This window comes from Sciurus vulgaris (genome assembly GCF_902686455.1).
Source record: "Sciurus vulgaris genome assembly, chromosome: 4".
Lineage (NCBI taxonomy): Eukaryota > Metazoa > Chordata > Mammalia > Rodentia > Sciuridae > Sciurus > Sciurus vulgaris.
This window is the reverse complement of record NC_136464.1, coordinates 185,378,034-185,391,585: the sequence shown is the minus strand read 5'-3', so window position 1 is coordinate 185,391,585 and position 13,552 is coordinate 185,378,034. Positions and strand designations below refer to the sequence as shown.

The window sequence follows — 13,552 nt, the reverse complement described above, 5'->3', positions numbered from 1 at the left end:
CCATCCTATACATCACCACCTACACTAAGTCCACAAGCAGGTACAACTTACCTACAGTGACAGAAATCAGAATGGGGTAGAAGGTGGGGTAGGGAAGGGCGAAGGGGCATGATAAGTTTCTGGGTGATAGCTCTGTATTTTATTTGGGTAGTGATTACACAGATAAATACATTTGTTAAAGCTCATTAAACTATACCTTTAAAAATCTATGCATTTTAATATACAGGTTAAGCATAATCCAAAAACCAAACTGCTCCATACTCCAAAACTTTGTGAGTGTTGAGATGATATTTGAAAAGTTTCAGATCTTAAAAAGTGTTGACTTTTGGAACATTTGGGTTTCAGATTAAGAATGCTAGTAAAACCTATGCAAATATTCTAAAACACAAGAACTTAAAATCTCAAACAGTCCCTGCCTTTGCATTTTGGTAAGAGATACTTGATATAAAATGTATTTCAACTAAATAGGTAACATTTACTCTTTAGATTGGATGTGAAAAACTGAAAACAACTCCTGTGAACTACAGACTTTGATTACAGAATACAGTAAGTCTTATATCATCCTACATACCACATCTACTAAAAAGTAAAGGTCTACCCAAGTAAACAATCTTTAAATAGCCACTACTTTGTTTAAAGATAGCATAATAAACTAACCTTAAACAACAGCACAAAAAGAGGGGTGGTAGGGGTGGGGGTAAGGGAAAAAATAACAGAATGAATCAAACATTACCCTATGTAAATTTATGATTACACAAATGGTATGCCTTTACTCCATGTACAGAGAAACATGTATCCCATTTGTTTACAATTTTTAAAAAAACTGAAGGAAAAAAATAGCATAATTTTAAAGATTTGTGCTATTTAACTAAACTTAATTCATTTAACCTTAAATAATGATAAACTAACCTTAAAATTAAGTGTGTGTGTGTAGCAAATTTAGCCAAAACTAGTTAATTCCTGAAAACTGACAACTGAAGTGCAAAAGAGCTGAAATAGAACAAATCATTTCTATCAGACCTCACCCTCAGCAAAGGCACCTCCCTGGGAAACTCCAGGGGAGGGGCTACCACTAATGGATTCCAGGGAGTGGACTCTCCAAGCACTGACACTCCGCACAGGCCTGGCACCAAGCAGGTGCTCTGCACATGGTATCTCTGATCCTTGCAAACACACATTTCCTTCTAAGAGGCTAACGTGTCCCAAATCAGATAGCTGGTGAGCAGCAGAATCAGACAGTGACCCTGCATCCTTCTGCCACTATCTGCAATACAGTGCCATTCTAGGCACCTGAGAGAGGAAGAGTAGGAGTCAGAGTCCCTTCCCTGATCCTTTTATCCCTCTCGACTAGAAAGTCAGTATTGTTTTAACCAGAAAATCAAGCACATGCATTTTCTCTTTATGCTATGTGCCTCTAAAAACCAATAGACCATTCGAAATCTATCACACAAATGACAATGTACAGGAGTGACTGAGATATTGAGTACTCGATGTTCTTCCCAAGACTTCTGATAACCTAATGAAGGTTGATACATTTAAGTCATTGTAGTTAAATTCAAACCTCAGCCTTAACACACATGACCTGCTGTCATGTCTTCTGTCTACTGCTGCTCCTGAGACTGAGATGAGAGCATAGTCCCCACAAGGAATGCAGACTTCAGTGAACAATGTACACATCAAGCCACCCAAGATGGCAACGCCCGAGGCTCCTTCACTGCCCATCTGAACTGAACGCTGTTCTGGTGCCTGAATGGGTCTATTTGTGGGGACAGCTGGTGGGGGAGGGCCCACATGGGGAACACACTCTTTTGTGGGTCTAAGAGGACAACATCCTTCTCCTATGAAAGACACACCCAACACCAGCACCAAAGCCTGGTAGAGGGCATACTGTGTACCAACCACCACACCAGAGACACAGAAGCAGACCTGATCAGAGACTGCAGAGAAGAGAGCCAGGTACCGGTGGCCTTGAACAGAAATGAAAACAAAACCTGTTGGGCATGACGAGAAGCCCTTTCCCAGCGTGAAAGCAGAGGTCACAAGGGCAAGGCAGCTCCTAGCTACAAACACTGGAGACCACTCAGCCACACTGCTCTGTGCACGCTGGAAAACGGACATTTTCTTCAGTCAGAAAAATATTCGTGGGCTGGGTTTGGCTCAGTGGTAGAGCGCCTGCTTCTCACTGAGGCACTGGGTTCAATCCTCAGCGCCACATAAATAAATAAAATAAAGGTGCTGTGTCTATCTATAACTAAAAATTTAAAAAGAAAAAAGAAAGAGAAAAATGCTCCTACACAACATGAAGAGAAGAACATCCACTAAAAAACTTCCTCAATTGCAACACCTGAAGCACAGCACGAAGGGACAAAAGGGCCCAAGAGAAGGCACAAAACCACTGCAAAGACCCTCCACCCCAAAGCTGGATGCGTTGAGAGAGTTAGAGGAGCATGAGCCTCAAGTGGCCAGGCAGAGAACTGTCCAGTCACGAGAGCAGTGGCCTCAGCAGCCCACTGACACCCCCACACTGTCAAACCTCAAAGCAAACTGGAGTGCAAAAGCCTGGCTCCTGCACCCCACAGACACACAGAAACTCACTTTATCAGCAATGCCACGGAAGCCATAAGTGAGTTACAACTCTGATCACGAATCTCAGCAGGCGCTGCATGTTATTAAAAGGTCTATGATTTACATATGAGATGAGCAATTTTATTTAGATTTCATACAGATAAAAGATTACCACTATCATAAATTAAAACCAAATGTCCATAAAATAATCGTAATTTATAAACACACAAAAATTAAAAACACACAACTATTCCAAACCTTCTTCTGCTCTGAGTAGCCCCTGCCTGCAGCCACCACAACGAATGAAAAATGTCACTTAAGCGACAGTTTTCTTTCCAGTCTATTTCAATTCTCAAAAAGTGAATTACCAGGCAGGACACGGCACCAACTCCTCACCTGTTCTGAGGAAGGCAGGGTGCTGAACCAAAATCCCTAAAGCTCATTGGCCCCGTAATCTATGGGTTCCAAGGAAACACAAAACACCCCCCATTACCGATGTAGTTTGCTGACCTTTATCCTTAAAAACAACTCATTCTTAATACCTGTTACTAATATCAAGTCTCAAAAAGGTGTGGAGGGAGCACGTGAGCATCTCTGCTTTGTCAGTGTACCCTTCAGAAGAACTGCGTTACAAGGTGTTTGTAAGCTTGGGAGTTCACGGGGTCTTGGGATGGATTTCTTCCCCATATTAAAGGTTTATCAGACAACAGCTACCACAAAGCTTGTAGGAACACCACGAAGCACACCACCAAGGAGGCAGGGACACATGCAAACACACATGCACACCAACACTGGAGGTGTGCAGCTGGGTCAGTGGAATCGGGTCAGTCTATTTCTTCTACATAAAAGGGATTTACTGGGCTAGAGCAGTTAGCCAAGAGCATCTGTCACTGACTTAGGGCAGGAAGCAATCCTCCCAACCCAAGCTGGACACCCTGCTCAGAGCCTCCTCCTGAGGAACCTCTGGGGGGTCTCTGTTTCACAAGTCAGCCTTTCCCTCCTCCAAGCGTTCCTTCATGCACTAAGAGCACCCAGCTCTGATTTTGCCAGGCACCCCCACCACCACCAGACACCGCAATCCACGCCATCTCAGTTTACTAAAAACAAGGCAGTTTCCTGAAAACTAAGGGAGACAAGTCAGTCAGGGAAGCCGGCAAGCACCCCAGTTCCAGCAGAAAATGTGGTGAGGTGCGCGAGGGAGCTGCTTCTCAGAGAGCCACAGGGAATCAAGCTATAGGCCTTCCTGGACATCCCTGATAATTAGTCTCAGTAGAACTTAAAAGGTCAGAGAGAGGAAAAGCCAGGTGGAAAGTAAAAGATGAAGCTGAACCAGAACCCAGGACTAGTGATGATGGGTTAAACCAGACATCCTGTCATTAGTCTCATTTTTCTGCTGGACTGTCATCCAGAGACTGCAGGCAACCTCCCAGCCCCCAGGAGAAACAGACACGCAGAGCGTGCTGCTGGGGCACAGGAGCAGCAGTGGAGGCAAGCAGTGGCCTCTGACAGAGATAGCACCTGCAGATTAAAACTAGTGGCCATGGCCTACGCTTCACAAATGCAGCATTCCAAAGGCAAGAGTCACTCTGTCTCGGCACGACACCAGACACACCACACGCACAGCTGCTGAACAAAACACATGACATACTGGACACAGGCCACAGACCTGTCTTCCAAGTCAGCAGACTAAATAAGAAACTTGCTCATCAATAAGGACATTCTTGTGGTCCACAGGAGGTGACATAGCCTGTCACACTCTCGAGGGTGTGGCGTTCTGATCCTTGGGTCACTACACTGTGGTGCAGCAATGAGCTTTCACTACCAGAATCATCAAGCTCAGGCAACCACAGGATCAGAGCACCCTGGCAACAGGTTTTCCAGTCATCCTCAGAAACAACTGGGACACCTTCCCAGAAACGGACTGGTGAGTGAACTTAGCTAGGGCGTGTCCCCAGTGCTTCTAAGTGCTCTTTCTGGCACGTGGAAACCCTAGGGGTCAGGCACTTTGCTGGGTACTCAAGGCCAATCACTGATTCTCATCATGCTACAAAGCTGGGGCCAGCATAGCTACCTCATTTCACAACTCAGTACCTGCCCAGGCAGCGGAAAGCTACCTCCAGGCCACTCCACTGCTAAGTGGCAAGGACAACTGACCTAAGACCTGAACTCCTTCCCCTGTATCACATCACCCAGCCTTAGCTGAACTGCCTACTACCAGGGCACATGGCAGAGCCATAAGGCATAAGGCAGGCAAGCCCACACAGTGTCAGATCACAAACATTTTGAGTAAAGTCTGACATTCTGAAAACTGGCAGCACTCAGATGTAAGTCAGGATCCAAATCCATCAGCTGGAAAGAAGGAAATGAGAAGCAGAGGCTGAGGCTCAAAGAAGAGGCTTGTAGGGAGAGAAAGACCTAACCCACAAACAGGAAAAAGCCAAAGGCTGCTGATAAGAAAAGGCACAAGGTGCACAGAGAAGCCTGCTAGCCAGCAGAGGGGATGGACTAAAATTAGGAAGAGCCCCAAAAGACAGAGGCAGACAGGGAAAGGAAACGGTGCGCCCAGCACTAGAATAACCCCTGGACTCATGCCTTTGACGGTGCTTGGGCAGCATGGGCACCACATAATCACCAAGTACATTTTCCCATAGCCAACTTGCTGTGTAGTAAGATACAGGAGCAGCCAGAGGACAAGTGCTGAGGAGAGAGCCGAGTGTGCAGGACCCAGCACAGGACTGGGGCAGAGTCAGTGCAGTAGAACCCACTCTATTCCAAATGGGACCACTCACCCTTTCTAATACAGGCAAAGAGAAGAAAACAATCACGATAAAAGGGATGTTGCCGAGACACTAACCAGCTGCTACCATACCATAAAAATACAAAGCCCTCACGAGCTCATGTGTGTATAGGGGTGCAGAGGAGGAAGGTTAAAGTAACAAAATAATGCGCATTTTCCATAGAATTCAAAATGCATACATGTTTAGAAAGCTTACTTTGCTGCTAACATCCCAGTAATTTAATAGTTTTATCTAATAAAAACTCTATTCCTACAGCATATGCAGTTGAATACCACAGACATGTTTTAAGCTCACGAACTGATATATTGTTTCAAAATACAGCAAATTTCAGGATCCCGAAACACTTGTCTTTAACATGCATGGAGACTAGACATACACCTCTAATTCCATACCATTTGATACAGACAGTGGCCCTAGAAAAAGACTACATAGAAAATACAAAATAAACTAGAAACTACATTGATCTTCAAAGTACTTACATTTCACTCCAAATACAAACAGAATGCAACTTGATGCATATAACAATTTTAAATCACATTCTACACTTTCTAAAATCTCCTTTGTGAAGATCTACTATATGCTACTACGTTATGTGACAAGAGCAGGGTACAATCCACAACAATAAAAGTACACACAGGCTAGGAGACCACTCTGCGACCCCACTGGTGATTCCAGCTATGTGCCAACAGTGAAAGAGTTCTATTTCCTTCCACAGAGCCCACATTCCTGAGTTTCAGAGGTACTCAAGGAGAAGTTATTTATAAAAATGTCCTCCATAACTCACCACATTGTAATAGCTCTTGTTGATGGCAGTTGTGTCAAACCCTTTGGGGGGGCTCTTCAAGGCTCCTGATTTGGGAGACACAGGCTTCTCTAGAATAGAAACACAAAGTAGTATTACAGGCCAACACCAGAGATGGTAAAATGTGCTGGCCCAGCCCCTCCCACACCCATGGCTGCTTGCCCCGCAGCCTCAGCTCAAAGACCCAGTCGGAGAAGAAAGGTGAGGGAAGCATCTGGCACACAGACCAGGCTCCCTCTGGCTGTGTCTGGAGGTCCCGGGCCAGTGGTTCAGTCCCTGCACATACTTCCCCCACCCAGTTCTCCAGCTGTCGGTTGGAAATGTCTGACAAATCATGATCCACAGCATCAGACAAAAACAGAAGAGCTGGGCTACATGAACAGCTTCATAGCATCATAAATACAAAGCACACAAAAGAGGAAATGCTGGCAGATACAGACCTATGTTAGAACACTGAGACCTACAGTTCTAGACCAATTCTAGGGACTCAGAGTGGGCACAACACACAAGGCTCCCCAGCAGGCAGTGGTAGATAAGCAGAAGCAAAGGTGGAGCAAACCCAGGGAAGCAGCATCACACTGCAGCTCAGTGACGGACGCAGTCGGGCCACGAGTGCTCTGAGAAGACGCTGCTCTCGCTCAGCTCGCATCCAGACCCTGAGCAGTGCAGCCGTGGGGAAGTGTCAGCTCCGCAGAAGCAGGTGTGTGCACGTGGCTGGGATGGTTCCTCAGGCAGTGGGTGTGCGGAGGGGGGGGGGGGTCTACCAGGGGTTCTCTGCGGCCTGCCCACCCATATCAATCCATGGCCTGCCCATCAGGGGGCCACTGCCTAGCACTGGCTCTGAAGCTGGGGGCAGTGATACAAGTCTTACTGGCTCTGTAGCCTGTCTATCACTGGTCCTCTGGGGCTTCCGGGCAGGGCATCACAGAGGGACAGAGGTTTCTTCCACATTCTCTGCCAAGAAATTCTCCTGAGTATTTCCTAGGGGACTTACTTCACAGTCCCCTCATCCCTCACCTCCCCTGAAAGAATCCTGCTGTGTGGATCCTGGTACTGGGCAGGCAATACCCCAACCTGCAGGTGTAAGGTGAGGGCACGTGCCCATACTCCTAGTGGCCCTCACTCCTCTCTGCATACTTTCTCTGCCCACAACCTCAAAGGCACAGGAATCGAGGCAGCACTTCCCAAACTCAACACTCCTGGGCTGCGAGTCCTAAAGCCAACTGCTTGCTCAGCATCTCTTCCAGACACAACAAGAAGCCCACAGTGCCCAAGAGAACTCACAACCCTTAACCCTGGACACGCTTGCTACCTTCTCGAGCACCTCACTGTCAAGAACAACACTGAAGATGTTCTTCCCAGTCAGAAGAATTCTCTTGGTCCATGGACGGAAAGCAATTTACTAAAGGCAAGTAACACACAAGAAAACAACCTGCTCTCACACACTCTCCTCCACAACTCAGCTCCTGTGTTAAGAGGGGAAGAGAAAACTGACACTTCTACATGAGAAGAAAAACAACGTTTTCTCACCCTGAAGTCTGCAATTTGGGGGCAGAACACAAAAGGACAAAGAAGGTGAGATGGCTGAAGGCTAACTCAGAGCCAACTTGATCCTAAACCCCACGAGAAGAGCACGCACATCAACACACATGCCTGTGTGGCTCACTACACAAGCATGGCCTTGAATCTGCTTCATTTTAAAAGCAATGAATTTGATATTTTACTTCAACTTAAGACACACCTCACACTCAACACAATAACTAATTGGACTCAATTTCCTACAAGAACTTTAAGGAAAAAGGTTTTCAAAAGAAAAAGGTTCAGGCTACTCATCTGATATAAAAATATAGGAAAGGTGGGAAGAAGACACTGAGACAAAGCAGAGGAATCCCACACCAACTGTCTTTGCTCCCTCTGGGGCTGCTACATGGACAGCATGGGGGCAGCAGGTCTCCTGACCACATTCCCCACCATGTCCTGCAGTCAGTTCTCAATAAAGGGCTCCAAAGGCCACAAGCCCCGACATGTGGTAAGTGTCCAGAGAAGCCATGACACTTCCCCAGCCCTGCAGGAAGCAGACTCCACAAACAGCGAGGCAGACCTGCTCCAGGAGAGCCAGAGGCCGCCCCTTCCTCCTGACACGGGAGGCACTCATCTGTTGCTCATGCCACCAGTGTCTGGGATCCAGGAATGGTCAATCCAGGAGGGAACACATGTCAACAGAACAGGGCAGGCAACCTCAGAGGCCTCTGGTAGCATCTACCAAAAGCAGACGTCAAAAATGTAATACAGGTGTCAAGTCATGAACATTCACAATTGAAAAAAATGCATATAGCCAGGAAATTGGTCCCCAAACATGCAATCTTCTTAGTTCCTTACAAAAACAACACATTTGGCCCATCTTACAACTAAAAATCATTAAAGCGTGCTATTATTGAGGTGTGGAGAAATAAAGAGGACAGAATTCAGTGCCACTTTCCCAGGGCTGCCTGATGTGGCAGGTCTTCCCTTTCCTGCAATAAATTCAAAAAAATCATGCAGAATTCAAACACAGATGTGTGAAAGAAAATAAAGTGAGGAGAGCCCCAAAGGTCAAAGCCCACTCACCCACTCAAGCACCACCTGTGGTGGGAGCAACAGACTCCTCCTGACCCAGGGCGACCGTGGGTGAACACGACAGGACCTCTGCAACCGCCCAGACATGGCGAAGCAGCACAGCGGTGCACAGGAGCAGGGCACAGCCTGCAAGAAGTCGGAGCCCCAAGCCCACACCCGCCTGCTCCATGCCCCAAGTGTACGCTCCCCCATCACCCAACCACAGCAAAGGCAAGGAAGTGCCAGGGGGCTGAGGAAGCAGATGTCGCTCCTCACAGCAGGACACTGCCAGGCAGGCACAAAGGAACTGTGCTGAACAACCACCATCCTCAAAGAAGAAATGAAGCCAGGCTCCAACAGGTATAGGAGAACCGAGTGCCCGAAAGGCAGAAACAAGACAACCAAAGAAGTGTGCTTAAAAGAACAAAGAAAGCGGGACCAAAATGCATGGAAAAGGTACCTCGAAGATTGAGAATGCCTGAAAAAGAATGAAGCAAAACTTCTAGAAATAAATAATATGATCACTAGAATGAACATCTCAATAGACACATTAACAATACAGGTACGTGGGGAATCCATGAACCAAAATTTCCCAATTTGAGGATATATTCAAAATTAACTTGGTCCAGTGAAACGAACCAAAAAAGGGGAGGGGAGGGGCAGCAGAGAAGTAAAAAGAAAAACAGATTAAAAGCCACAGAGGGCAAAACCAGGCCTTCACAGATTTCCAAGAGAAAACAAGGGAAGAGGAGAAGCAAGCTTAAGGAGACACTTTGCAGAGCTGAGAAGCCTGCATCCTGGACTGAGGTGGGGCACCCACGGGCAAGCAAGTGCCCCAGGGCAGCAGCAGGGCCATGATGGGCCCTCTCTGCCTGGCCAAGAGGATGCCCAACACCAGACTGCACATGGCCCAGCCCCCGGCCTCTTCTCCCAGTCTTCCTGGAAGCAGTCAGAACTTGTCCTTCCCTCTGCTCCTCTTCCCCTTGCCTGTAAGTCATCATCTGCCTCTTTGCCCTTCGGAGACTGTGGCTCCTTACCACTGTGACCTGGGAACAGTCAGGCTCCAACTCACTCCCCACTCCCCAATCCTCATCCACTCTCATGGCCCCAGGTTCTCAGGTTCCCAGGTCCTGACTCCACCAGGTGCTGACTCTCTTCTCACACGAATCTCTCCTTCTTGAAGGGATGACCTGCTGACAGCAACTACTTCTGATTTGTTTCTGAAAGTGCTGTAATTGTGCAGTCACTGTTTTCTCCTAACTTTACTATAGAAACTTACATTTACATATAAAAGTAGAGCTTCCATAGCCACCAACATTTAGCCAAATTTATCACATATTATCCCTTTTTTCTTTTCTGGAAGCAATATAGTCAATTCCAGAAATGGCATCATTTTACCCATCAATAGTTTAACATCCACCTTGCAAGGGTGATCTTTTCAGTTTTAAGCCAAAACCCTAACATGTGTGCTGAATGGGTGTTGCTTGTGGTCTCAGAACCAGATGCACTTGCTAACAATCTTAACAATGCAATATGAAAATGTAGCTGACCAAAGGCAGAAAGCAGAAGGGCAGAGCACAGGGCCATGTTAAGACACTGTGTCACAGAACAGCAGCAAGAGAAAAGAACACAATGCTGATGGGACACGAGATGGACTGAAGTCCATCACCAAACCAGAGGAAGAGCAGAGCAAAACAGTACTCTATAGAACAGGGCTGGAGGCAGAAAGAGAAGGTGAAGGAGGAGACAAAACCGCCACATCCCTGGAAGGGTTGTGGGCCAGACACAGGGAGAAGAGCCTGAGCAGAGGTTGCCCCTGGGCAGGGGCTAGAGGCATAGGCAACACTGCTTCCATCCTACTTATTGTATGACATGTTTATATGATTTAGCATAAATAAGAATAAAACTTTGGGAAAAGAGAACACCTCTAATACTGGAAGATCAAGGACCGGACTCCAAATTGCTATACCTGATCTGATCTATGGGATGCTCCCTTTAAGTGGGGATGCTTGGTCACTGTCATCAGGAAATGGCCAGAGTCACAGAACACACTGTGACTAAGCTGGGGTAAGTGCACCCTGGTGTATTAATCTGCATGAATACTTCGCACCAGGATTCCAAAGATTACAAACCACCTAATCCCAGACCCCAGTACCCAGCACTGTGCTCCCCACATGTGCCTCGGAAGCTCAAATCTTCCAATATATGTTCTTGCCAAAAACCATCCTTATCTGGGGGACTCCTCTATATTCTGGGCGCACTGGGAAAGTTATCCTTATGTGCAAATAGGCCCCCACCTGGACCCCACCCTCAACAGAGAAGGAAGAGGCCACAGCACAAGCTTTTCCCATGGCAGAGGGGCAAGGTCCTGGGTCATCCTGTCCCTCTCTCCGAGCAAACTGTGTTTATATCAAACTCTGCCCCTTCACAGTCAGGGGAGGAATGCTCCTGAAGCTCAGCAACCTGTTCTATCACTCTTTGTGAAAAATAATCAAGAAATATTAAAAAGTGGCAAACTCAGGAAGCCACAGTGTGAATTCCTCAATTAACATTTGGAGGAAATGTCTTTCCTGTACAACAGATGGGCTGTCCAGAAACACAAGTATTAGAGTCAGCACGTTTGAAATAACCATCTAAGAGACACCTGGGGAGTGTGTACACTACTGAGCACCTCCACTTTAGTAACAGCAGCAGTTAGCATCTCTTCATCCCAGAATAGGCCTTGCCTTCTCCCCTGGATTTAGGGAATTCCATATTATGAGCCTTGTATGTGTGAAACACATATATCTATATGGTAAAACACATGGATTTTACACATCCAAAAAAGACACACAGAAAATAAATGCTAAGTAACAATTACACACCTCCCACATAATATATAGTACTTGGACACCAAATAAAGATTCTTACACAGACATGAAAGGTATCTGTCTTCAAAGTGAAACTATTTTAAACAAGAAACCATCCACAGGTTAAAAGCACACACACACAACAGTGAAGCTCAACAAGAACATTTCCAAGACTAACCACAAGAGGGCACAATCTATGGCTATGCACACTCCTCCAGAAAGCAGAGATTAGCGAGACAATCTTGAGACTATCTAGAGATAAGCAGCCTAAAAAGTATCAGTTAGAAGCAGGCCTCAGATTTTGCTTACAGAGTAAGACTACTTGGAAACCAACCCAAAAGGTAACAGGAAAAAAACCTTCAACTGAAGGGAAGTCAGTTTTGTTTCACCAGGAAATGATCTAACATGAATGGCAGTTGGAGGAGTCTGCTTCAAATCCAGCACAATTTCGTCTTCAACAAATTCAGCACCAATCACACTATAAATTACAATGCTTAATTAAACATGCCTTTGGAAACAGAAACCTACTCCATCATCAGAAAGGCAATGAACTATCAAGAAAATTGCAACAGTGAATGTAACTGCAATCCTAGAATTTTATCCTCCTGCTATGGTGGGAGAATAAAAGGTGTGGTTTCCCACCTTTCTGCCTCAGCTGCCAACATTTAGAATCAGACTGGCCTGACTCTTCTAATAACGTACTCAGATAATTAGAGAACACTAGGTGGGAGCTCATTCCCCTGGGTTCACTGTCAAACAAAGGACAACAAATCTGGTAGTGTTTCTTGTATTTTAAAAAACAAAAATCTCAAAACAAACCTAGGCGCCTCTCCATCTGGTACATAAACTATGGATTTGGTGTGGTTCCCTACAAACAATGCAACCTCAATAACAATGCATCACAAACACAGACTTAAACTGGCCAGACACAGTCTCAGAAAGATACTCACGGTCTCAGAAAGATACTCACGTGAAAATGTAGAAAGGGCAGAATGTCACAGCTGCCCCGAGGGACACTGGTCCCCGCTACCTAGGGCTTCCTCTGCCACTACTAGCCCTGAGGCCTTGTGCTCCATTCCCAAGGTGGGGCCTGCAAGCAACACGTGCAGGGCATGCGCCTGCTACCTGAATGAGTTACCACATGCTGTAGAGCAAACAGCTACCCACAAAGTGAGGGCATTCAAATCTATTTGAAAATCAAGCCCACAAGACATCCCAGGACTCTGAGACCCACAAACCCACCCTCAGTGTCATTTCTTAATGCTGCATTAACTGAAAAAGCCACAGGAGAAATACCTGGACACTTCCTTCATCTGCAGCCTACTATGGATTCAAAATTATAAAGAAGCAATGTTTAAGAGTAGTCATGGGGCTGGGGAGATAGCTCAGCTGGTAGAGTGCTTGCCTTGCAAGCACAAGGCCCTGAGTTTGATCCCCAGTACCACAAAAAAAAAAAAAACCAAAAAAAAAGAGTAGTCAATGTAAAAACTGAAGAAAGCCACATGGCTAGCTGAAAGAACAGAGTGAACAACTGCTTCCCACTGAGCCAGGTCCTCCCCAAAGGTTTGCCCACACACCAGCTCCATGAGTACCTTACCCTGGTGTCCCTCCCACTAGTGGCCCAGGAGAAGGAACTCCTCACAGGCTGGGGCTGGCTGGGCTCACAGCTTGGTCTGGATGTCCAGCTGAGTCACAGACCAAACCACATGTCCAACACCTTGGCCTACTGTGTCAGTTAGTTCCACACAATGAACAGCAACTCTTCTAAAGGTTGCCATTTATGTGTTCCCAACCACTTTATTATCCCAACAATACTTGTCTTCTGGGGTTATGATAAGGACTGAGGACACATATAAAAAACACTGTATAGGAACCAAAGAAGAAGCAGCCAAAAACTCTTGGCCAAGTTGATTTTATGGTAAAAATGAAAAATGTGGCTTATT

The 13,552-nt window shown here is 46.2% G+C and overlaps 1 protein-coding gene across 8 annotated transcripts in view; it reads right to left on the bottom strand.

Annotated features, from left to right (window-relative positions):
• The window catches only part of ARHGEF7 (Rho guanine nucleotide exchange factor 7), a 129,162-nt gene that overhangs the window by 37,183 nt on the left and 78,427 nt on the right, over positions 1-13,552 (bottom strand). For all 8 annotated transcript variants that reach the window (XM_079138295.1, XM_079138289.1, XM_079138291.1 and 5 more), the window contains one exon: positions 6,148-6,236. In XM_079138295.1, coding sequence (XP_078994421.1) covers positions 6,148-6,236 — 89 coding nt within the window. The remainder of the gene's footprint in view (positions 1-6,147; positions 6,237-13,552) is intronic.